Below are 26,832 nucleotides of genomic sequence, written 5' to 3'. Positions count from 1 at the left end.
AAGAAAGAGCTTTTTGAGCAGAGAATAGAAGAAAGGAGATTATAAGATTCCATTTTAAAATCTGGGTCATTAGCTGCCCAAGGAGGGATGTTAATTATTGTTTTTAACATAGCCCTGATAAAAACTTCTGCAGGCAGCTAAAGAGGTAAAAGGCACTTGTTTAGGGTAAACACAGAGCCACATACTCCTTGAATTTAGGCATGTAACTCAGCTAAAGAGGAGAACATTTGCATCAGAAGATTTGCATTTCTGAGTACAGGAATTTCATTGGGGTGCTCTGCTTAGTAAGATCTGATTTTCCAGAAGAGGGCACTAAATATGTTTTTTTTTTCCTATTTCAGTGATTAAAAATAAATAAATAAAAGAGACTGGAAATCAGAATAATTAGACTGTAAAACTCCTGCAGGCTGGGACTGCTTTATATGTTTCTGCATAGACACCAGAATTAAACTTTCTGATTTTGCTTTCTAATGCCTTTTGAATCACTGTTGTTTTCCCATTTTGCATTCTATTCTTAATATATTTCTTTCCTTGACATTTTAAAACAACTGTCTATACTTATCACAATCCAGCACAAAATGGGATTTTTATTGTCCCTAGAAACATAGGAAGCAAAAATATGCTAAAAACAGGAACACACCTCTATGTAATTTTGAAGCTTCAGTATGTTGCAAGGAACCTAGTCCATTATTAAGTTCTAACTTCTTTTAAATAATTTTTATATAGCTACATTTATTTCATTCCTCTTAAAGAAAGTTCCCCTGTGTTTCACTAAGATGGATTCCCATATGTGTGCAAGAAAGAAAATGCAATAATTTTACTGCTGACTGTCTATCTGATTTTGACTATCTAGGAGACCTTGTACAATCACCTTACCTATGTTTTATTCAAAAATAAATTGCAGGTTATTTTTAAGATATTTTGTGAATTTTGTTAGAACATTAATCTCTACCAGTCTGTCTGTTCAAGTTAGCTGATCTATACACTCAGAAAGGTAGAATGAAAAATCTAATCTCATCCAAGCAAAGAAAAATTGGTTATTTTTGTATCATAGTGTTTTGTCTTGAGTCTTTTTATTTTCCCTTCTCTGTTTGATGAAAATCTCATTTGCTAAAGAAAATATTTACAGAGAAAAGACTGCTGATAGCTGATACCAATACATAATATACCTATGTACTCTTGCATGAAGGCTAATTATTTCTGACTTTTGATATTACTCTAGTCTTCCCTGGAACTGTGGATTTGCTTTTTAGTTTACTGATAAAATAATTTGCTTTTTAGTTTACTGATCTGTGCCGGTGAATAAATGTAGGATACAGGTTGTCGGCCTCTGCTGTCCAACTTGGTTTGAAATATTTTCACTCAGTCATGTCTGTGTTGAAGTCTCACAGCTCAAATCAAGAATTTTAAAGTTTAGTTCTAACGCCATTTATCTATATTATCAGAAGAGTTTAATCCCTTTTTTTTAAATAGAAAATAGTTAAAGCTCAGTGCCCAGCAGCTGAAGTCAGCATACTCAGTTTTTAATGTACTCCATTTCACAGAGTAATTTTTTGCAATATTTTTTGCAATAAAAACACTAAACAACACTCCCTGGAATGCGGGCTCAGTAAGAAACTGAGATTCGGTGCAGTTTTAACTGAAACCACTGCCATAAAGGGAGCGTGCATTGGCAAAACTGGAATGTGGAGACTGAGGACTGCAGGAAGACGGGCTGGGCACAGCTTTGCTTCCTAGCTCAGGCAAATACACTGTATTGTGTTTTATGAATGAAACATTATTTCAGAAGCACAAACTTCCTGTTGAAAACATCCCCTAGTAACAGGGACCAACAGAGCTAAAAAAAGGACATCCCAATGGGGTTTTATTGCTTGCTCCAGGAAAGAGCTGCCAGCCACAAGTAAGCATAGTGGTTACCCATGGTAAATGCAGGGTCCCCACCAGTTCCTTCAATGATTCCACTTCTAGAATACCTGCTGAGGACGTGATGCTGGGGTGAGTACCCATTCCTTGCATTTAAGGGGTGCAATTCTATGGATAATAAACACATGAAGTCTTCACCCACCCATTCCTCTTTGCTGAATTCAGTGCCTATCATTTCCCCTTTATTAAGAATGAAAAATAAAGAAGTATGCACATTTGGATATGTCATTTCACTCCACATTTTTTGTTACTGCTTCTACCCAGAGTTACAAAGACAGACCCTTAAATTTAAGTAGAAACCCATTACCCCATGGCCCAAGGAACTTAACTACCAAAATATTCCTGCAGTTGATGCACTTGAGTGCCTATCCTCACTCTAACTCCTTGTTTAAGCTGGAAATTTTTCTGTAATTAATTAAACTGAGCTGTGCCAAAGCAGAAGGATTTTTGCTGAGAGCAAAGAACCATTCAGGCTACATAAAGGAATGCATTTTCTGATGGAGCTTTGTAAGGATTTGAAATGAACCATGAGGCTCCTCCAAACCAAATAAAATAAAGAATAGGTTTGACCTCTTTTCTTCCCCTATGTTAGTCCAAAATTGGTCCTGAAAGTTACCAAGACGAAATTAGCTTCTGTAATTTCTTCTTCAAAAGGGAGCTCTAGGATTAAACTTGTCACTAATTATTGCTCCACTGTACTGTGCCTGTGTCCAAAAATTTCTATTCTAAACACACAATGTGGCAGAAATTGGACAGAAAGATGACTGCTGAGCAGTAAAAACAAATATTCCCACCACCTGATAAAATGTTTACTCAATTAAAATGGGTATCCACCCTCCCATAGCAAGAATTAGTAATTTTGTAAGCATGTGCAGCAGAAAAACATTTGGCATCAAAAGGGCTCTGCTGTCGAAGGCACAACTGAGGACACCTGAGAAGACAGTGTTTGCACAATGCTGTAATAGAGTTTTGAAAACCCATAAATCCCTCTAGAGTTGTGTGGCAAACTTCCCTCTCTCTGTGCCACTGCAGATATCAAATATTAATTAGGCTGAACCAATTACTGATACCAAGACACGACAGAAAAACTCAGCACGTTGGTATGTCTGACAGAGATACTGCTACTTCTGCCTAAACTGAGATTCATTGTCAGGAAAACCTCCTAGCTGCTCAGACTTTGTTTATTAGCAGCTTTGGTTTATTTAATGCAAGGTGACCGCAAAGTCCTGGTGTCCTGGGTGAGCTGCACAACTCCAGGTCTGACAGAAAAGCAAATGGAAGTGTAGAAATGTTTTTGAATCAACCTTCTCTGATGCCTTTGAAAATCCTCTTTTGTCTGTCTTGTTGCTGTTCAGCCCACAATGAAATCGGCAGATTAGGGAATTTATTCATGGTGATTTTGAGATTAGAAAAGATAGGCAGTCTTTCACAAAGGATATTTTAAGTAGACCAGATTCTTAATTAAAAAAACTCCACAGCACTCTCCTTTTAAAATAAATTATATCCTCTACATTTTGTCAAATAATAACTCTTGCTTCGGTTTCAAATCCAAAGTAAACTATCACCCAGAAAATTAACCTCCCCTATGTTCTCAGTACTTTCTTGTTAATGCAATGCTTCTGGACACACAAACCTTAGCTTTTGTTATGTAAATATAGCCGGATCATTTCTGTTCTCCTTATCACTACAAATAGGATAAAAAGCACATTATTAAACAAGGATATTTACCCTACTGATCCTGGATGTTGTAATAATATGACTCAAAATAGGACTCAAAAATATGTAAGAAGGAGCAAAAAAGGTGGCCCCCACTTTCAGCTCCGGAGCCCCAGAATAACCTTGCTAAAACCCACACAGGCATGCTCATAAAAATGGTGCAGTTTTCAGAAGTTGTGAGCACTTCACTGAAATATTAAATATTAGCTGAATGGTATTAGCAATATTTATTCTATTCAAAGCAACCGAATATGTTGTTTTCATGAAAAAGACCCAGGATTTAGAAAATCATCAGATTTGATGAGTAGTAGATCTATGTGGTTCCACTAATTCATTAATAACTTGACTTCTGCTCATTACAGAAACACTGACCGACTACAGTCCTCTGGTGAATTGAGAAAAGAGAAGATAATTTGCTTGAAGATACATACAGATATAATAACAGAAAAACATTTTAACTAATATAGACTTACATTAGTAGGACTGACTTTTTTTTTTTTTTTGTAGGAAGGGAAACTACAGTTATTTAGCCTAATAATGGGTAACTTAATTCTCATAAGTAAACAAAGTTACAGTGCTTTAGGCTTGAACATATTGGGAAAATAGTTTTAGTCACTAGCGTTTGATAATAGTCAACGCTGCCCTTATATTGTGCACTTTTACAGTAGAGAAGGAGTCCTGGTTTATGAGAAACAGAGGTGCAAAACCGCATCACATGAAAAAAAGGATATGAAAACTATAAACATAAGCTTTTTCCCTCAAAATGCTCCACTCAAAAATTCTACTGGTTTACAACAAACACCAAAAATTAGCAAATCATTTCAACCACGTAGCATTATTTTATGGTACAAATGTTCTAACTGTGCTCACTTTACATAGTGTAATCACTATACATTTTCATTGATCTAGAAAACAACATTGGGAGGAATGAAAAAAGCAAATTTGAAATATATTTATTGCCGCAGAAAGAAAACAGGCTTATGCAAATTTCTAGCACTGGTAAATCCATTTCAATTAAGTAATAAATATCATAGCTACAATATTAGCAGTATTAGTGATGATAGTTATGACAGTGTCTAATTTTCAGAGGCAGATTTATCATAATAATAGTTCTCACCTAACTCAAAAGGATGTTGTGAGGATTCATTAATATTTATACCCATTAGTGTTTTGGAAATAACAAGCATTATATTATTTTAATTTTTACATGACTAATTAAAGCAGTCTGAAGTTGTAATTGGAACCATAAGCACAAAACCTGTTCATTCCACATAATCAGACTTGGACAAATATTAAAAATAGTAACAACAACAATAATAATATTCTACTTCAGATTAATGCTTTTTTGCTTCAGTCATGCTCTAAATACAAAGTCCAGGGTTTGGACTGGGTTTTCTGAGGTCTCTTTGATGTCACCACTCCCCTGAGATCTATGACAACAGGTAGGGAGAAAAGAATTACTAAACTCACCACATAAACTAGTCCAATAAAAAAAAAGTGGGGCCTGTTCTAATTACAATGATGATTAATTCTTTGCAGCTTTCAGCATTATAAAAATGCATTCCTTTAACTGCAAAATAGGTAATAGCGTTTGTTGTATCAGCTATAAAAGTCTCTAAGCCCTAATTGTTGTACAGAAGACTTAGCAGTTTGGTCTGTATTAATCAGCCAGGATTTCCTGTGCGTAATTGCTCTTAACTAGCTCAAACACAGTAATGGACTGGTAAATTGGAAATGAAGAACAAACAGCTTTAAGAAGATTCTCGGCCACTTTATTTCCTCTCACATTACAACGACAGCTATTCATAATAAAGTCAATTAAATATTCTATTTAATGTCTCACCATGTCACTCAAGAAAATCACTTTTCTTCTCATTTATTTTCCTCTATTTCTTCTATTCCCATTACACAAACGCCACTGGTTAACTCTGAGTACCACAGAAAGCTACACGAGCCCGTGTGGTTTGGTTACTCATCATTGTTCTCACCCCATCACTTTTCCAGTTGCAGAAATGGTACTGAATTTAAGAGATGGTTCGTCACTTGGCTACTTGGGAAATCCCTTTTGGAGACCAGAGAGACCCACAAATGTGATTCCAGCCCAAACACCACAGACCTCTGTGTCTCCCTGGGATGTGTGCAGGGAGCATGGAGCTTGTCCAGCAATGCTGGTGAAGCCATGTGCTGGGCAAGAGTGGCTTTGACCTGGCACCACCAGAGACAGCCTTGACCCTCTGCACACCTTCTGCTGAGAAGTGGTGGCTAAAATTCAATTTGCCTATGTGTTTTGGGGTTACTGAACTCTATAGCCAGAGCCCCACACACTTGTTTTGGTGAAGGATGATTTAAAATCAGTTTCTCTATGGGTGTGTTTATTCCCCAATGCTTTCCCAAAACTTCATCCTGTGGTTTCAGCCTCAAGTTGGACTCAAGCCTCTAGTATAAAGAAACAAAAAACAAACCCACAACAGAAAAATTGCAAGAATATTTTAAAGACAAATAAGCCTGGCACCTTCTCTATGACCTTTCCAGAAAAAGAACAAATTTTCTGTGTTCAAGGTTAGAAAAGCTCCTTATTAGCACAAGGCTTACCCAGAATATTGCTGCCTGAAAGATTAAACTTCTGTAAATATAAGCACTGCATTTAGAATGAAACTTGACAGCCCGACTAGCCACTATGTACCCATGCCAGTCTCACAACTGCCTGCCAAGTTTCCTGGGAGAAATATATTTTAAGGATCATGCTTTAATTCATCCCCTAAGATGAGGAAGTGATACAACAGGAAAACACACATTAGTTGCCTCAGTATCTTTGCAAAATAGGTGACTGTCAGTTCAGGGCTGCGTTATTCCAATGTGGGTGTCAGTGCTGTTACCCAGATCAACACTAAGCAGAGATGTTTCTGTGCAAATAAAAACCTTAGAATAAAGCTATTACTGGAAGGAAATGTCTTTGTAGCATTTTCCTTAAAAATATTTCACTTAATTGGAATGACACACTATGTTTTTTCTATTTTGATTTTTATTCCTAGCTGGTATTAAAAATAGAGGCTGAATCCATTCATATTAGAATTCAGATAAATTATTAATTCATATGATGTATATTAAGATATTATACACATACGTAAATGCAGCATAACTCTATAGTGTTAAAAAATGAAAACACCTATACTCATAAAAAATTAAAAGACAGCTTGTCATCCTTTTAAATGGCAAAAAAATAAAGCAAAACTTTGACACCTGTAAGTACACAATAGTTTCAGTAAGTTTCTTCTTTGAAAGTATTTGTGGAATTAAACTTTAAAGAAACCTTTGCCAATAGATTCCCTGAAATTTCCTTCTGACTTTGCAACAAGGACAACTGCCCAAGGCTTTGCTAATCAATTTCTAGTGTTGCAGAAAACAATGTAATTTGAATTTTATCCAAGAATACAATTTGAAATGCAGAAAATGTGAAAAGCTAACTAATATGCAATTATTTGTAGCCACAGTCTGAATAACAAGTGAGAAGAAAGCTGAATAAGTAATTTAACTGTTATTGCAACTTTAATAAACAAAGAGCCACCCATATTCACCCCACTCCAATATTCAGGAGTGAATCTTACTACCCCTCTATTAGTATCCTTCTTCAAAAAGATATCTTTGTATCCTTTATAAGCATCGACCTTAAAGGAAAAAGGAGCGCATTTAGTTTAGTTTAGTTTTGTTTTGTTTTGTTTCAGAAGTCTACGTCAGGAACTCTTGCTATCATAAACTCATATATGAATACTTGAACAGATTGCAATGCTTTCTTGCACCAAATACATTTCACATCCTGAAATATTCCCGAAGGTCATGTTTCCCGCTTGTCACCTTATGTCTTCCTTTCTGGAAGAAGACATGGTGTCAGGAAGGAGCACCTGGCTGTGTGCTGCTCTCTCTTCTCCATCCAGGCATCTCAAGCACCACAAACTCCGTTTTGCCTGTACCTCAAACCCACAAATCTGCAAGCATTGACATGCAGAGAGGAGGATGAAGAGGCAACATATCCATCCCATCCCCTTCCATCCTCCTCCTCCTCCTCCACTGCCTATATCAAGCATTCCTCTGCAGGCTGAACACGAAGTCCGGGCTGCAAAATCTCCTGCAGCTTTGCTTCTTGCAGATCTGGGCATGCAGTCCTTTTGGTGGATGAAGGTTGAGAATAAAAAGTGAATTTCTTACTACTGCTTTTTAGGAATGAAATTTTAAAGACATTTTTCTTTTGTTCTCAGAGGAACTGAGGAAGCCCTCTCTCCTCAGGGCTCTTCTAGACTGTCCAATGCATCTGAGCAGTGTTGGCACAGGGCTACCACAGCCAAAGCCCAATCTCCACTAAAAGAACTGAATTTTACAAAACACCTCTGGCAGACAAGACAGGAGGGCTTATAGGCAAGGGCTTTGCTTGCTCAGTGGCCATTAGTCTGTCTTCCCCATATTTATATTTAACTTAACACTTCTACATGCATCTGTTTAGAACTCTGTTAAGTTTCAGGCAAGTGAAGTTGCACCAGTAATGATATCCCAGTGAAAAAAGTCTTTAGGAATTACCCCTAAAGTTTCTGATGCAGATTTATTTGAACTTTTTCTAACACCAGGCATGGTTGTCCTGACTTTTATAACACTGTGAGTCAGGAATAACTCCAAAGATAATAGCAGATAAATCAGATGAGCAACAGAACCACAACCTCTACTACGTAAAGGACCAACAAATTTCCTTTGGCTAGCAGCTGAAACTAGATTTATTTTATGGAAGAAGAATTACAGCTGCCGGTGAATGAATTATTTTCGTTTTGAGGAATTGGTGCAATTCTAGATTATAGAAACAAAATGTATAGGGTTATAGTTTATCCAAGCAGCACAGCAAAGCTATCATTCAAATATTTAATGTCTTATACCATCAGAATTTAAAAAGAAAATAAGTATAATTCATGCCAAAGAACTGCTTCCCATGTGTTTGACTCTATAGTCATCATTTAAAAATGACTCATTACACTTTTCTCTTTTGAAGTTTGGTAGAAAATTCACCCTAATCTAAAACTTAGTAGTAACCCAGTGGTGATTTCTTATAAATGATTTATACCTAACACTCTGAAGAAAAGGATTTATAATGAAAGTGATAGCTCAACTCTAACTGCAGCACTGGGAATGGTGACACCATAATTAATGTATTATTTCAGTTGTGGGAGACACTGACAGTTGCTTTTTGTTCTGGGGAAGAAATTTATAGTGCAACTGAAAAAAGCACCATGGAAAAAAAATTCACAGAAGAGGAATAGAAATCCTTGTAGCAAAGACATGTCCTTACAATCCCCCTCCCAAAGACTATAAAATCCTGGCAATGACAATGTTTCCTCTACGGTGCAATTTATACCGTTCTCCTCTACTAGATGGCAGTATGACATGCTCTCAGAATATGTAAGTGCTGGGGGCGGGGGGGGGGCGGGTTTCTTTCTTTGTTTCATAGGAAGCAATTAATTTAAAATATAATTTTACCGGCATAGAAGTGACCAAAAAAAAACAATCCCGCCACTGGCTGTGTATTTTGAAATCAAATCTATTTACTTACTGGTTCAACATTAAAGGCAAAAAGTGCATATTCCCGGTCAGGTGATACTTCATATCGAATAGCCTTTAAGGAGACCTAGAAAATAAATCAAACATTGAAATAACTGTTTTTCAGTTTTCAAGCCAATGACATCTGGAACTAATTGTTAAGACCATCTTTCTAATGATAAAGAATATTGCTGGACTAAGTGTTTTCAAAAATAACACATCACATCTCTTTTCAAAACCCAAAAACATTATATCCCATAAAAGAAAGCGTAACGGCATTGTGACTCAGAGCAGGCAGCTACCTCAAAAATCAGAAATTTCCTTACAAAGTTACTGCACAGTGGCTGGTGGGGCAGCTGTGGGCAGCAAGTAGTTGAAAACTCTGATAAATGTTAATTTATTATTTCCTTCTTATTCCCTGCAATCACTGGCCAAAGTGCAGCACATAACAAACAGTAAATACCTGCTGAGGAAAATCAGTATAAAACACACCACTACCTCCCCCAATTAAGACAACACTGAGGAAAATTATCCCATTTTCCCCAGTTACAAAAGTCTTTGGGATGCTGTGGCGATCCATCTTTCCAGGCGCACCCTGACCTGCTTTCTGCAAAAAGCTACACAGTCTTACTAAGAAAAAGAGATGCCAAAATATCTCAGTACTTTTTCCCTCCTCCACTTTTCATTTGTATAGGGCAGGCATTTCTCCTTTCCAGTGTGTTTCCATACAATACACTGCTGGCACACATAGCACCAAGGTCAAAGAGAGGTGCCACTAATGTGCCACTCATCCACTGCCTTTTAAATCTCACCCTCCCACCTAACAAATTAGATACAACTCCTTCAGAGATTCCCATGAAGCAAAATGGAAGGGGGAATTTGGGCTGCGGGGAAATGCAGAGCATCTCACTGGGAGAGTCCTCCCCAGGGTCAGCAAGGCTGGAGGCGGTGCAGTGGAACTCAGGGGACAGCCAAAGGCAGAGGGGATTGATCACAGAATGTTGGAAGTGACCTTTGAAGGTCATCTAGCCCAACCCCTCTGCAATGTGCAGGGATATCTTCAAGTAGATCAGGCTGCTCAGAGCCCTGTCCAGCCTGACCTTGAATGTTTTCCAGGGATGGGGCATCCACCACAACTGGGCAACATAATGGGTTGATGGCCCAGGTGGATCAGTAGGGGGGCACCAGGGTAGAGTGAAAGCCAACAGTGTCAGCATGAAGACAGATTTTATTTACTGTTATATTAATAACATGGATAAAGGAAAACATGCAAGGGCAGCAAAAGATTTTTCTGACCCAGGGCTGGGAAGGAAGAGGACAAAATCAATGTGCCTGGATGAAGTGTAACAGTGGTTCTTGTATCAGAACTTTTTGGATTAATGTGGAGGTGATATTATTAAGATTTATTAACGAGAACTCAGAGGAGCAAGGGTAGAACAGGCAGTAGGAAGGCCATGGCATGGTAAAAAAAGGATTATCTTGTAACACTGTGCTTTTCTTACAAATAGCAAAAATTAAAAAACACGGGAAGAAACAGAGATCAAATGGAGGCAGTCTGACTTCATCAAAATTCAGCATTGAAGGAAACCAGCCCATACCTTCACCCTTAGCAGAATTGTAAAGAAAGGGGTTACACTCTGGTAAAAGAGAATTGCTTATGTGATGTGAAGATGATCAGGGGGCTGGAGCAATCCTCTCTATGAGGACAGGCTGAGAGAATTGAGGTTGTTCAGCTGGGAGGAAAGAAGGGTCCAGTGAGACCTTATAGCAGCCTTCCAGTACTTAAAGGGGGCTACAGGAGAGATGGGGAGGGACTCTTTATCAGAGAGTATAGGGATAGGATGAGGGGCAACAGTTTTAAACTGAAAAAGGGTAATTTAGGTTAGATAGAAGCAAGAAATTCTTTACTGTGAGGGTAGTGAGACACTGGCACAAGTTGCCCCGAGAAGCTGTGGCTGCCCCCTCCCTGGCAGTGTTCAAGGCCAGGTTGGACGGGGCTTTGAGCAACCTGGGCTAGTGGAAGGTGTCTCTGCCCATGGCAGGGGGTTGGGACTAGATGGTCTTTAAGGTCCCTTCCAACCCAAACCATTCTATGATTCTATGATTTAATGTAGCAAAGGTTGATGGTTAAATGGCAGCAAGTAATGTTTAAGGTTGGGTCCTGCAATAATAATTCAGTGATGAATTATTTCTCTCATTAAAAAAGAATTAATACTGTACTTGAGCTTTGCATGAGTCATATAGTGCAGAATAAAATCAACCTGGAATGTGGTCTTATAGTTTTATTGTAGATTTACTTTTAGCTTGGGTTTCTAAAGCTGTTTTCTGCAGATCTTGGATCATTAAAATAAGTATCTGTTGGCCATCCTCTGCTTTTGTAGCTTTGCAACGATACAGTACCACAAAACCACCTCAAGTTAGTAAAAATTTCGTGTTTTCACCAACAGGTGCTGCGTAAGTGACAATTTACCAGGACGAAGTGATTCATATCTCATTGTCAGAGTAAACATAAGTGTATTTTACTTCAGAAATTAACTTCTTACAGGAAATACTGAAAACACTCTGACATTTAATGTACTAACTTCTGTGACAATGCTGGCTTCATCTACTACAAAAACCAATGCTGCAAAACACTTTAATCATTATAAATAATACTCTGTATCAGCTGTGAATTTATTTTCTTTTCATTCATTTTAATAACCACCTACTTCTTTTCCTAATAATTTCTTAGGGTTTCTCTCATATGCAACTCCACTTCCATTCATCAACACTATTCATTAACAACACTGAAATTACATTCCAACCATTAGGCAAGAAAAATCAGCAAATGCACAAATTAAAAAATAAGTATTTGCATGGAGGAACATGGAGAATGCTACCAATAAGCAGTAAATTATATCAATTGTTTTTTCTATGAAGCACACAAAGATGAGAATTATGCATCTTTCAATTATATATAATATGCAAGACTAGCTTCAAATATCTATATGGTACTTTCCTGTAGTATGAAAGAAACTGAGCTTGCAGAATAATAACAAAAGCTGGAGTTCAATTTCACATTATCAGTCACTGCGTAGCCCATAGTATTACCGCTGTATTGCTTTTCCTTGACAATACATGAAGTTGAAACTCGTCATTTTCTGCTTTACTGATCCAAGTGCAAGAGAACTGTGAAATTCTGCTACTTATTATACAAAATACTTACAATTTTTTTGTTTTCTATTAATATTGTTGAATTGTTAGTTTCGACATTCCTCAGAATCACTGTGCCATTCTGGTTTCTATAAATGAATTCATTATCTGCAAGAAGAAAAAGAAAAGAACATTAAGGAAATCTGAAATTGTCTGTTTGCATAGAACCTAATCATCGATTTGAACCAAAAGTACTGCTGGGAACTTCCCCTAAAGAACAGAGATTTATTAATTTTTTTAACACACATTGCTGTGATGTTAAAGTGGCTTCCAGGACAGTCATTAAACAACATGTTTTATGTTTGTCACATGTTTATTCTGCTACCCTTTCCCAGAGCTGAATGCAAGAGGATGACCTGTTTTGAATGTACATATACAACTTGCTATATTGTTAGTGTAGAAAAAAAACAGGTTGAAAAACATTCCTTATGTTTAAAGGTTTCCATGACCCTCTGTGTCTGTAGGAGGTTAATAAGCCAGGTGCTTAGAAGGTCTCTGAAAGTTAAAGGCAAATCACCCTCTAACAAAGCAGATTCTGGAATCTATTATTGTGCAGATCTTACAAGTCTGCCATTTGTCCTGCAAATTTATACAGAATGATATGCATACAAAGAAATTGCCATTTTCACATGGAACAAGACTAATCAGCTTGTCCCTACTGCACTTTGGGACTACTCCAGCACTCAGGACGTCTGGACAAGGACAAGAATCCCCTCTGGTAGCTGTTGCACAGGCAGGTGATAGTCCCCAGCTCTCAAAGCTCAAAACCTACTCGACAGAAAGGCTGGGGTAGACATATGAAAGAAACTCAAAATGAGGGTTGGGTGGCAGGTCAAAGGTTCAGGATGAAAAACATTACAACAATAAAGGGTTGTCATCCTGTCAGATGTCATAAACTGAAGTTCAAGTCTGATCAGTGCTTACGTGCACTGCCCCACAGATAAAACATGAAACATACATCTCAAGCACACTGCCATTAAAAGATTCAGCAGCTTTTCTTGACACAGGAGTAGGGTTACTGTTTTTTTTGCAACCTGGCTAAACTAAGATTGGGAACTGATGGATCCTACTGAGCTTCTGCCTCCAGTTTCCGTTAGGGAAACAATTCCTCACTGCCTACCTTTACTATGACTGCCCCAGTGTGGTTATCATGGTGCATCCCACAAATGTTAGGGACACATGAATGGTTAAACATTACACATGGGTTGTCCTGGGATGAGTCAAAGGTGAATTTAAATCCTGCAGGATTCATACAAACACAAACTCAACTCATTGTAACCACAGAAAGATGCGCACTGCCTGGCTCTGGGTAACTGGGACAACACTGGGTCCAGAGACCCACTTCTTTCAAAACTTTGGTGTACAGACCTAGTATACTCTTCCTTATCCGTGTTTTAGGCATCTTTTATTTCCAAACTGATGATGACAATCCTCATCACAGTCATTAACCGTCTTTGTAAAATGCTCTGAAAGTGCAGATGAAAAGTTTCTACACTCTACCTATTACTATCAATAAAAAATCATCTCCTACATGTTACAGTTTTATATGTAAGCATGGGAAAAAGAAATCATTTCTAAGACTGGGAGAAATCAGATTCTGTGAGGCCAAACTGTTGCTGCAATACAGATTATCCTTGCCAAACAACAAGATTTTTGGGTTAAGATTCTCAGTGTGCAAATCACAGCATCAGCCCTTCAGACTCATAGGCAAAGCTCTCAAAGAATCTCTTTCTTTAAATTATGGAATAAATTTTATCAACACCTTTGATCCTGAATAAAAAATGCAGGATCTGAATTAGATTAAGACTTGCATTTGAGACCAGATTAATGAAGGAAGTTCCTGTTTGGATTTAACAGTATTAAAATTTTGTCATTACTTCTGGAGTGTTGTCCAAGGGTACGGCATTTTCATAAGCATGTCTGATTATATTCAGGCCTTTAAAATATTGCTTCATACAATTTATGACTGAAAAAAACTAAGATTTTTAAACCTAGGAAAGAACTGATTGAACAGAACTAGGACAGAAGTCAAAAAAGTCATAAGCAGCATGAAGAAGAAAATAATGAATACTCATTCCTTGTCTTTTCCAAGATAAATATTGGAAGGCACTAAATGACACCAGCCAGTGACAGGTACACACAGAAGGTAAACAAGCTGTGGAAGTCACAGTCCCAGAGTAGAGCAGATGCCCAGACTGCATGTGGGTCCAGACAAGAATTAGAAAAATTTAAGAAAAATCCATCAAAGATTATGGGTCTTGAGGGGAAATTCTTTTCAGAAATCCCTTGAATCTGTGATTGTCAGGGACTAGAATATCCTGAGTTATCATCTTGAGAAATTCACCTGCTTTTTAAAATCCTCCCTGAGCATTTACTCTTGTCCTGGGCCAGACAACAGAAGAGACGATCTGAGGTCTGATTCATGACTGACTGATTTATAATTTTAACCTCCAGCTTCTGTGTCCATATCCTTGAGAAATGCTTTCATGTGAACAATTTAGGAAATGATAAAACAAAAGGTACTAATGCTTCCTCGCCTTTATATCCTTAGGCCATTAACGCTGAAGCATCATTTGTTGTATTAGGAAAGCACACAGTCCAAATTTTTACTTTCAGGTATTCCAGAACAGGAATAACTAAACTGAGAGACAGAATATTACCTAATTATCAGACATTTTGAAAAAGATTACTGCTTTAATAATCACCTTATGTCAGTAACACAGAATGTTTTCCAATTACATACATACTAAGTTCTAGACAGAAAAATCACATTTTAAATATGGCCAGCAAAGCATTTGGATAATTGTAAGACTCTCAGGATATTTCCTAATTACAGAAAAAAAACTAGCAATGAAACTCAGCTCAAAGTTCAGTACACAGGTAAAGCAGCTTATTAATCTAATGAGTCTGTGGAGCTGTTAATATTTGGTAGCTGTTTCTTGAGCATTACATGAACTGATGGAAGTTACATTACAGCCCATAATGATATTGCTACTAAACTTTTATTGCTCCCTACACTCCAAAACAACATAACATTTTAATAAACTGTGAAACTTCAAGATGATTATGTAAAAGTTGCTCCATAGTTGGAAGTAGAAAATGAAAGACTTTCCCATTATTTGTTAAAGTGTAACAAGTTTAAAATCAGGTGCTAATCTGCTGCATGTACTTCTGGTATGAATAAGGAAGAATAAATGAAGCAGTGCTGGTATGTTAGGGCTGTAAATCTTGCTATTATATTCAATACAAGCCATCAACACAGCATCTGAATTAATGAACAGAAAATTGGTCTGCTTAAGAGAGAACAAATTGATCTGCATTATATTCCAAGCAAAACACTGTGAGGTTTAGATGGTCTGTAAGTCGTATTATCTTAGTCCTCAAAAGAATCAATGATAATATTCCTGGACTTCTGTTTTGAAACGTGTGATTTGTTCCAGTGCAAGAGCATTTATTTAAACGAGACATACCTCAATCAAAGACAAAAAGCAATGCAGCAATCTCTGTCTGTAATGAATTCTGTCCAGTGAGCTGACGAGAATTTGCAGCCTGATTTATAGTTGTCACCACAGCTGATAAAGGTCATCACTGCATCTCATTTTTTATACTTGCCTTTCTTTGGGGCTGCTGTTCAGTGTAAATGATGCTGAAAATTGTAACTTTCAGGCAAAAAGCCATTTATTCTATTTCTTCAACATCAGAGTTCACTTCGCCAGCTCCTCCCCTTCTTTTAACTTCCAGGAAATTGTCTGGTTGGTAGAACATATTACGTGTCTGTGAGTGTAGACACAGATATGTAGTCACGCTTACAAAAGTGACTGATTACAAAAAGCAGTGATTACTAGAAATAACGGAGCAGCCTTGGTGCTGTACAGTCAGCATAGAGGAATGGAGGAGCCTTGGCAGAAATTTTTAAAAACCTGATAAGCAGAACAGATGAAATCAGAAAACCCAAGACCAATGATATACTTGCAGTGTCAGAGTTTTCCAGCTTCTTTGTGCACAGCTTTTTTAAATTCAGTCAGGAAATATGCATGCAGAGAAAACAGATCTAATGACAGAGAGCTCAGGTCCCTTGCAGTCACTGAGCTCTCACCAGGAACAGCACACATGTAGATTCACTTAGCCGGGCAGCTCTGCCCTCTGGCCTCTTTTTTAGGGTGAAACAAGATAAAATGGTGGCATTTTTCTTAAGAAAATAATGCATTATGCACTGTGGCCCCAATGCGGGTTTTGCATTTTCAGGTGTGCTACCTTGCCAACCCTTTCCAAGGTTTTACCATCAGAAAAGGCATGGGGTCTCTGGAAACTTGCCGACTGGTGCTGCTGTGGTGCTGAACCTGGAACTGGCAGTTGAAACTCAAGAGAAAGATCATGAGGCCATCAGAAATATCATTTGGGACTCCAAATCATCAGCTCAATATGAAGAGGCAGCCTAAACAGCCAACAAAATGACGGACACCATCAAGAGAGCAAGACAACATGGTTCCTTTGCCATGATATAAAACATGGGAGGACAAAAATTCATGGACAACTGACAAACTGACAAATATTAAAGGAAATAGGTGGGATATATCATCTATTATCCCTAATGCAGGGCTGCCTCATTATGGACTTCTAAAAGGGGCCAGACTCAAGTACAACACAGCATCAGCTATTCCTGTGGTTAGACAGCCAACACTGGGCTCTTGTCTGAGTCAACACGGCTTTTTACATTGCTATGTGTCAGACTGGGCACGAGGATAAATAGCTCATCACAGTGGACTAGATGGTCTGGGACAATTTTGCTGCTAGAAAGACTAAGTTTGAGTGCTGACGGTGCAAAGAAGCTGAAGGAATTACATCCACCTACAGGAACACAGATTTGCATTAGCGTCAGTGCTCATGAATTTATTGCTGTACAGCTTCTCTGACAAGACTAAGTACAAACTAGAGACTGGTTTATAATAGCAGGACCTACGTGCTTTTGAGGAGAATTTTCATTATTTGTCTGAGATTATGGAATGCAGAAAGCAGAACTATGTGATAAAAGATGGGAAAGAATGAGAATTTAAATCCAGGTGTAAAAAAGAATTTTTAATGAAATAGTAATTTTCTATCAGTTTAGCAACTGATGAATGAAAAACAGAGGGAAAAAAGTTATAAAATTCACATGCATCAAGTCAGTAGTAAAAGTTAATGAAAGGCAGAAGGCAATATCAGGACTGTTAGGACAGCTCCACTCATTTAGAGCCACAGACTCAAAGGAAAAGGCAACTTCTCAAGTACTGTAGTATCAGATCAACAGACGTGAAAGATAATTGAATGAGTCTCGGTCTGATGAAAGTCAGCATCGGGGGAATTATTGTTCTCAATCCCTAAGATTAAGGGAGATTGGTGAATAAAAGAAATTTAAATCCTAAAGTTGTTCCGAACCCTTTCAGCTAAATGAGCCTCCAGATACCAGCATGACTGACAAGGCTGGCAAACAGATTATGCTGTGTCAAGAGACAGAAGGCAGCATGCCCCGTGAGAGCCTGCATTGCTCCCTGGGGACCGAGGTCACATTGCACCAGGCCATGTGCACTGCTGAGATGGAGCTCTGTGCTGGCACAGTGAATGTCACGGGGCCACCAAGAGAGGATTGGAACTCTTCTGTTATTTCTCATCCCTGCTGCTGTAGGAAGGTCCTTGCTAGACTTGACCTTGGGCATGACCCACAGCAGCTGGCTGGCAGTTTGCATCTGATGGGCTTTACAGTGGTGTTAGAAACCCGGAAAGAGTTCTCTGAGCTTTCCAGAAGTGAAAATACTATATCCTATTCAACCCCATGAAGCCAATTACTGCAGCTGGAAACAAGCCAAGAGCCTGGTGTTATCACCTTCTTTCTTCCAAAAACCAAAAAGCTGTTGTGGGGTTTTTAACGATCCAAAGCAGTCAGAATTTTAGGATTTCATCTTACATCTGAAGGATGAGCCTTCCACCAGCCCTGCAGCACTGTCCACTGCAGTGCAGGGCATCACTCAGCACTCAGCCAGGCTGACACCCCTTTGCTGATGCAATGGCAGTGCCTGAATCAGCTGAGGGTTTCTTGGAGCCCTCCCAGGCAGGTATTGATCAGACATAACTGGTTAGCACTTACCAGATAACAAGATAACGGGCAGGAAGGTTGCAACAGTAGGACAGGTGTTTTTTCAGACAGAGTTGGTATTTTTAGACTGTCAACGGCATGCACTACAATCATATTCATTTGGAAAAATACGTGAAGATGAGGCAGTGGAATTTTTAAATTTTAAAAAAATCTTCTGCTTCTTTAGTATCCCAGAAAGTTTTCCTAAAGGCCAAGTGAGCCCCAGCACAGTGGATGGCGATTAGAGGTGAGGAAAGGAGTGGGTGCTCCTCAGGTGGGCTTGGGCATGCCACAGCCCTCACCCCCAGCACACACACACTGAGGCCGAAGAGAAGGGTCTGCCTCTAGGAAGCAGACCTGTGTCACACAGGAAGAAAAACACTGGCTTACAGCAATTACCCACATTTGCAGGATAGGGAGAGGCTTCCAGTTCACACTGAAATACAGTATGTCTCTGTTGGAACAGCATCATGTCTGAACCGGGTACCCAGGCAGGCTGCGGGCTCAGCAGCAGGGAGTGTTCACCGCTGTGACTACCAGCATTCACCCCTGAAAGCCAGCCCATGGGCAGCAGAGCCCTGAGGAGAGAGATCAGCCCGTCACAGACAGGCAAAGCACAAGGCGTACACGTTGAGTACAGCCATCCATGCAGCTCACGTGAGTATCTCTCATGGAAAGGAAACTGGGGGGACTTAGGATTTCCTGTAAAAAAATGCTTTCTGAGCAAGACAGGGGAGGAAATAAGACAAGGTGAGGTTAACAGGCTGCTGTGTGTGGGGCCAAGACCTTAAAAAAAAACACTAATCCTGCCAGATGCAGCAGAAGCACAGACTTGCTATCTTCAGAGATGGGTTTTGAGAGAGAGAACCCAAGGCTTTGGGAAACAGTGGAAGCAGAGAGCAAAATGACAGAACAGGGTAAATTCACAGAGGAAATAAAAACTGTGAGGAAAAAATGGCAAACATTAACAAGAAGCACCAAAGAAGAGGAAGAAGGTTGAGCATGATATGAGCACGAGAAGGATGAGCACATACAGGCTTAGAGAAATACTTATTTTACTTTGCTTTCATAGAAGGGGAAACTGTATCTTAATTAGTAGGCCTGCCAGATTACTGACCCACTGAGGACAACGTCTGCCTAACTGGAGTTACATACCTTTTCATGACTATGAAAACGATCCTCCCAGGACCTGCACTCCCTTGGGCACGTATGGTTTACTCCTCAGAAAAGCACAGGGAATAGATGTTTAAGAAATGCTAGGACCATGCATGCTCACTAACTGCTGTAAAATGTAACCACGTAGAACATAACGCAAAATAAAAGCACAACTAGTCCCCGATGGAAGCCTTTTCAGGTGTCCAGACAGGTGTAATCCCAAATTCAGGTGGAAAAGAAGACCATTGTGATGATGCATTTAATACTATGATCTGTTGTTCTTTCAAGACATACTGCAGTGCATCCATTTGATATTTATAGCATGTATCTGAATCTGAAATTTCCTCTCTAAAGCAGAAGCCAAGCTTGTTTTGATACTGAGCTGCTTCCCAGCGAGAAAATGAAGGGAAGGCTTCCCATCCCCTGTCCCCTAGTGCTGCAGTAGGCTGCCTCTGGGATAACAGAGAGAGGGGGAGGCACGGATCATGACTGGTGAAGAGCAAAGAAACCCCGTTTCCATACCCACAGCTTCGCCCCACCCTCAGTGAGAGCTGGTCCTTAGGAGAGTCCCTGTAGACCTTGGCACTTCATTACTCATTGCAGCCCCCTGTCACCACCCTGCATTTTGTCTTCAATGCACCTGCCCGCACCAGCAACTCCTTTCTCTTCAGCCTTGATACTCTGCAATGCAGAAATAAGTAAAGAGTCTGTTATACTTCGTGATGCTGATGCAAGGGAGCAACAGGGGACGGAGAACAGCTTGCCTTTAACAACATTGCTACAGCCTTTAATTCCAGGAGACAACTGAAATCCCATTTTTATCTTTCTGGCATTATGGGTCATTATCCTTTTACTGTTTCCAGCATTTTTTTTTTCAGATGAGAGGCTGAAAGGAAAACTTCTTTAAATAGGTGATTTACCGTAATTTAGCTAAATGCTGTATAACACATTGCATTGGTACATTAAGTAAGTGCAACATCATAGAATGTGCTTTATTATGCAATAAGTGGTTTTAATTGCTCATCACCTCAATGCAGTTGCACTTGGTGCACCAATATGGCACTTTTACAGTAGTACCAGTAAAACAAAACATAATTATAGCTCAGGAAAATTCCCATATCAATGTGCATCTCTAGCAGGCTTGTAAATTAATTTGACAAAATCTTGAAGAAGGCTGAATTCTGGGAAAACTCAAAACTGTAAAAATGAGTAATGCCAGTCTGTTTCTATTTTTTGTCTAATCCTATATCTTTCAAGACCCAAATTGAAAAAAAAGCTTATTCAGTCTCATTGAGAGAAGACCTCAACACCAAGCCTGAAATCCAGGCAGAGCACACCTTTGAAAATTCAGTCCCAAATTTGAAACTGGGGACAATTCTGCTGCTGCTTCTCATTTGCGAGACTGAACTCTGCTTCAAAGGGCCCCTATCTGGGAACTCTGTAGGCTCAGATCATGGCTTACTGGCACTGGCATGAAATGCTGAAGTCCGTGTGAGAAACAACTTCAAATAACTCCTCTTCCCTGCTTCTACCTGCTATTATAATACATGGAGGGGGGGAAAGAGAGACACTAGAATCAGGAAAAAAAAAAATACAAAATCCTCTGGAGTAAATCTATTTTGACTCCATACAGGGCAAATCATCCCAATTACAAAACTGCTGCAAAATCCTAACAACAACAGTGAAAATGTACATCTCGTTGCTTGCTGCCCTCAGTTTATCTCTGTAACGACTGACAGCAGCATGGGGACATTGCACCACACTGAGCTGACTTTGGTGTATTCCAGAGCTGAGAAATCTTCCTCAAAAATTCTCTACCATCTACTTTTCGTGTTCAGATGTGCTTATGCCTGCCATGTGCTCTTCAAACCCTAGATGTTATAGCAGGAAAAGTGTTGATGACCCCTAGGTTACCCGTGTCCAGATAGGTGGAGATACTAGATTATATTTGTCCCTTTGATTCCCTGCCAGAAACTTCCCACATTCAGCACAGGCCAAAAGCAATTTAACCCCAAACAACTAATTTCCCAGGAAATGGTCTCTGATGCCTTTATTCACACCCCTCATATTTTTTATGGTCTCACCATGCATCTGAGCAGCAAAACAAAGCGCAGACAACAGGTTGTGTGTATCAGTTTATCCAAGCTCCGCAGTGTGACCTGCATGGGCGGTGCAGCCCCAAATACACAGTGGCACAGATTTTACTGGGAGTACAAAACCCCCAGGGCTTTTGCCACTGTAGTTGCTAGCTCATATGAGAGCCAAAGCTACCATTCTTCCTTGGTCATCCCTACCTTGCCTGCTCTGTGCAGGTACACTCGCACCAAGCACTCTCTGGTTGTCCCCCAGGCCAGAGCAGCATTGGTCAGTGCCCTCCCTCTTCCCTGCCAAATGCACTGGACCTAATCTGCCTCATTTAGTTTGGCTTCACACAGGCGAGTGCAAAACCCCAAGTGTTACACATAAATGTAATAATCCATTTGACACTAAGAAGAAAAGGAATCCATTAATAAATTTTCATTGTGACCCCGTAGCTTGCTTTCTTAATTCCTCTGTGCATTTCCTTGACTCCTTCTCTTTGCCTCCAACCAAATTACACTTGTTAGTGTACATGATGAAGAGAAAGAAAAAGTAGGGTTTTTTCCTTTTCATTATTATTATCGTGGGCAGAACACTGGAATTTCAGGACAGACTGAATGACATCTTTGATTATTAACAAGCATATTTGCTGTGTATACAGATCTGGATAAAGGTTTAATTATCTTTGTGTGCAATATTTCACGATCACTTTTACAATACTCCATCCTTTCAGATGTGTCTGGTGAAGTATGACTGCACTGAAGTCTCGCTGTAAAAGGGGCCTGGCAGAGCCATGGCCATCACCCTGACATCAGGTTTTTGAAAATCAGTGCAGGTAAGACATGAAAACCAACGTACTACACACTTTGGTTACTGGTGTGTGATTACTGGTTTTGGACTGGTCACAAGAGGGCACCATATTACAGAGCCAATGGAAACACTTTCAACACTTGGAAAGCACCATTAATAAATAATTGGATGAGATGCTGGGCAGTGGGCTTGGCAAGTAACATTACTTCGAGGAGAACAGAGGCTCCCTGCACCCAACTGCAAGGGAACTGCTATCGCAGGAGCAGTTTGCAATTATATATACAATCCCATTGGTTTTAAACTAACTGATAAGGGAATTAAAAAATTAGTGTCATCTTAGTAAATAACTTTCTCTTAACATCTCAGATTGATTTGCCTGCAGTGACTGGGGCAGCTCCTGCAGGGAGCCCCATACCAAACCCTACAAATGATCCCTGAATTTCTTATTTCACTTGTTCTTATGTTTATTTCTCTCTCCACCAAGGAACTGACATCATTCATAATTTACTGTCTTGGGTGATTTTGCTCTTGAATTAGAAGTGGTTGGCTGCTAAAAGGGCAAATGTGCTGATGCAGGTGCTGAAGCAAAAGCCAATATGAACAATGCAATGAATGAAAATTAAGTGCAATGGATGAAAAATGGTTACAAACAAAAGAATGACTGGTCCTTTCTTGAATTGTGGACAACCTTTTGTCCAAAAGTATCTTCTCAATGGGTTAATAACTTTCAGCAGATGGCACTGAAATCAAAGAACGCCCTTATTCAATAAGAAGAACTTCTTCAAATTTTTCTTTATTTTCTATTCTTACTTAATTTCTTTGTTACTCAGGGCAATTCTTCTTTTTATTGTGCATTTCCATGCTTCTGTCATGGCCTTTATCCTTCTCTGGATCATGTCTATTCCCAGTACAATCTATCTTTTCAGGATGGAGCAACCCAAACTCACTGTAGTGAACAAGGTGATAATGTCCCTCAAACTGGATAAAAGCATGCTATTTTCAGTACTGTTGTCTCCTGAATATAGTCCAATATTGTTTCCCCTGATTGCACCAGAAAATTGATTATATGTTCTGTTTCCTGCCCTAGCAGAAAGAAAGCAAATATAAAATATGGAATTCTAATTAACTCTCTCCTGTTTTTCATACTTACACTATTCTGGCTTGATAGTTTAGCCATATTAGCCATTCTATGCCCATTAGGAAAAAAACCCAGGAATATTACAATTACTGGTATATAATTCTATTTATAAAAATATCTTCCTTTGTGAGGTATTAAAAATAGAAAAAAAAAAAAAAGAATAAATGTTAAAGGTTAACTTGCTTTAAGGATATATCTTATGTATGGTACTGAGTTTGGTATCAGCTAAATGCTTCAAGATAAAAGGTAGCAGTAAGCTCTCACAAATGCCACCCCTGAAATTGAAACCCAGAAGAAGGAAAATACAGAACACATGGAATAAATATCTATATGTACATATATACTCTGGGAGATATTTTAAAAAAAGGTTTAGGACATTTTTTATGTCACAGTTCACAGCCTGCACTCCCACTGGGAAGGAGAATAAGGAAGTAAAAGATAACTTAAAATTTTTAATAAGGGTCCTGGCTTATACACAGGTCTTCCAAGAAATATGTCTTGCAAAATGAGTCAGTCCATCAACTGAAGCAATAATAAACAGCAGTGAAAACAGCTTCACGTGGCCCAGCATATGTGCATTAACCCCATTATGGTGTGGACGGGCCAGCTCAGCCCCCGCTGGCTCCGCTCCCTGCTGATACTGCCAGCCGGCTGAGCATCACTGCCAGCTGCAGGAGCAGGGTTTGGGTATGGGCTCCTGTCCACTAGGAAATGGGAAAATTGACTGCTGAGCAGAGAATAAGTGTTTATTAGATAATAAATTAGACCATTGGAAAAATTTCTGGACACTTTTTCCAGGCAGAAATGGTGGATTTTATATGTTTGTCCAAGACCTGATGGTCTTCTCAGCCTGCCCGAAGGTACCACGCTATTCAGATATTACTACAGTGCATGAGTGGCAAGGCCATCACTTCCAAGCAGCACCTGGACTGACTTTGCATAAACGACCACACTAAACATAACTGCAATGAGCCCAAAGTCTCTTTGAACTACTGGATTTACCACCCCTGCAACATACAGATGATTTTTCACCAAGTCCAATGCATGCCAAAATAACCATCATTTATCCAGTACATCTGAAATTTTGCCCTTTATGGGGAAATTGTTTCTGAGATGAAACTTTTTTTTCTCCCCTTGGCTTGAGCTTTGAAATTTCCCACTGCCTTTTTACTAGACTTTGTTTACTTTTTTTTCCATCCATGACATTGAAATCTGCCTTCCCTGGAAAGTGAAAATGCTTTGAAGCTGATTATTCAGATTTTGTGAATTATTACAAATCTTAATCATTGACAAATCAGGTACAAGGCTTCAAAAGAACCTGATATTTTTAAAATATCTTTTCTAATGAAATTAAACATTGGATTCTTTTCATTTACCTTCCAAATCTGTTTAGCTTTTGAAGGGCCATTTATATATAACTGTAATAATATCTTTGAGTATGAAAAATTGTAAGATTTATTTCATTCTCTTTTTAAACCAAAGTAAGTAATTTTCTAAGTCACCTATCCCCAGAAGCTGGGACTTTAGGTCAAGTAGAAAAATGAAAATTTGGCATCATACCCTGTTGGCAGTTTTGTGAATGCAAACTCCCTGCACAGCCATACATACACAAACCTGGCTACATGTTCCATTCTTTCTCTCCATCAATCAGATGTTCTAGGGAGTTCTCTTCCATTCTCCTTTTCTTGCATTTTGTTTTCCTTCTTGAATCTATTCATACTTATCTTACCTTGAGTTCTTTTCTTGATAAGCATGAGACTACTGATAAGCATGAGACTAGAAGTGGGTTTTAAGAGGTGTTATACTCTAATAATCAGGGATTGTTTCTCAGCATGCACAGACACTTCTCTCTCAGGATCATTTACAGGATCAGAGATTATTCCTCATTACTGGCAATGGAAAGAGATGTCAGCAAAGTAATCTGTTTTAAAAGTTAGGAGCACGTGCAGAGACCCAGCACTGGTTTCACATAAAGGTGTGAAAATCCTGTTAGGGACCTATATTGCATAATTTTATGGCATCATGATAACTCAGTGTAGTATAATTTGGTACCAGGTCCATAGATTTTCACTCTTAACACAGCGCAAAATCTTCTGGTTTCTCTTTGAGGCCAAACAAATTATATTACATGCATGCACTTGTCCTAAAATGCCATGAAACGCAAATAATTTGAACACGTTTGAGAAGCCAAACCTGATATCCCTCTGTAATCCTTATGTGTAGTTCCCATCCCATCCTCTCTTAAAATTACTTATTAGAAATGGAAAACATTCAAGAATTTACAAGGATGGTCCAAAGTACTGATCTAAGGCCCATCAAGCAAAGCAAATAGGAGCAAGCTCCCAAGTAAGCAAAAGGAAGCAGTTCCTCATGCAACAGCTCTTAGGCCAGTGAAACTAGTTAACAAAGGACATGGTGGATTCAAGAGGCTCTGGAGGACACTTGGCAAGTGCCTCGGAAGAGAAAAACATTTGGGGTTACTCAACAGAAAAGCTACAAGAGGATGTGATAATTCCTTGACCTAAAAAGTGCATGAATCTCACTGCCCTCTCACTCATCCTTGTGCACACACATATTGCTGCTCATGGAAATAGGATTTTGGGCTGGGCAAACCTTTGGTCTCTTCTGTTCTTAACTGAATTTTCACTAATGTGAGATTTGTATGTCTACATTTTAAAGTATAATTATATGCCCTTGATCAGTGATAATTATCTCACTTCAAATTTATTTCAATGAATTATAAAAGTCTGGTACTATTTCTTGTAAGAAAATGAAAAAAAGTACTGCTTCTTACATGTTCAAGAGCTTAACGCAGTCAGAAGATCCAAATTCACCAGGGACTTTCTTCTTAGAGAAGTAAATCTTTGCCTGACAAATTTTCAGTTACAAATATCTGATCTAAAGTTTAATCACCAGTATTTCCCATCTCCAAATTATGAAATTATAGTATCTCATCATATATCTATTTAATGTTCATTAAAAGGAACAAGTGGAAGAATGTTGGGATTCTAGAGGGCTTTCTGCGAGAGAATGGACATGTGAGCAATCCTGCGTGAGAACAAGACTGATAAGAGCCTCAGCCGAGCAGGAATGCTATAAGGATGTGACCCTGAATGAGGGGGGAGAAACTCGATGA

At 39.0% G+C, this 26,832-nt stretch overlaps 1 protein-coding gene across 6 annotated transcripts in view; it reads right to left on the bottom strand.

Annotated features, from left to right (window-relative positions):
- The window catches only part of DPP6 (dipeptidyl peptidase like 6), a 567,835-nt gene that overhangs the window by 137,918 nt on the left and 403,085 nt on the right, over positions 1–26,832 (bottom strand). For all 6 annotated transcript variants that reach the window (XM_074899909.1, XM_074899911.1, XM_074899908.1 and 3 more), the window contains exons 4-5: positions 12,419–12,513; positions 9,227–9,301 (exon numbers count right to left, since the gene is read on the bottom strand). In XM_074899909.1, coding sequence (XP_074756010.1) covers positions 9,227–9,301; positions 12,419–12,513 — 170 coding nt within the window. The remainder of the gene's footprint in view (positions 1–9,226; positions 9,302–12,418; positions 12,514–26,832) is intronic.

Source organism: Athene noctua, chromosome 2 (genome assembly GCF_965140245.1).
Source record: "Athene noctua chromosome 2, bAthNoc1.hap1.1, whole genome shotgun sequence".
NCBI lineage: Eukaryota > Metazoa > Chordata > Aves > Strigiformes > Strigidae > Athene > Athene noctua.
This window is presented reverse-complemented; position numbering and strand designations above follow the sequence as displayed.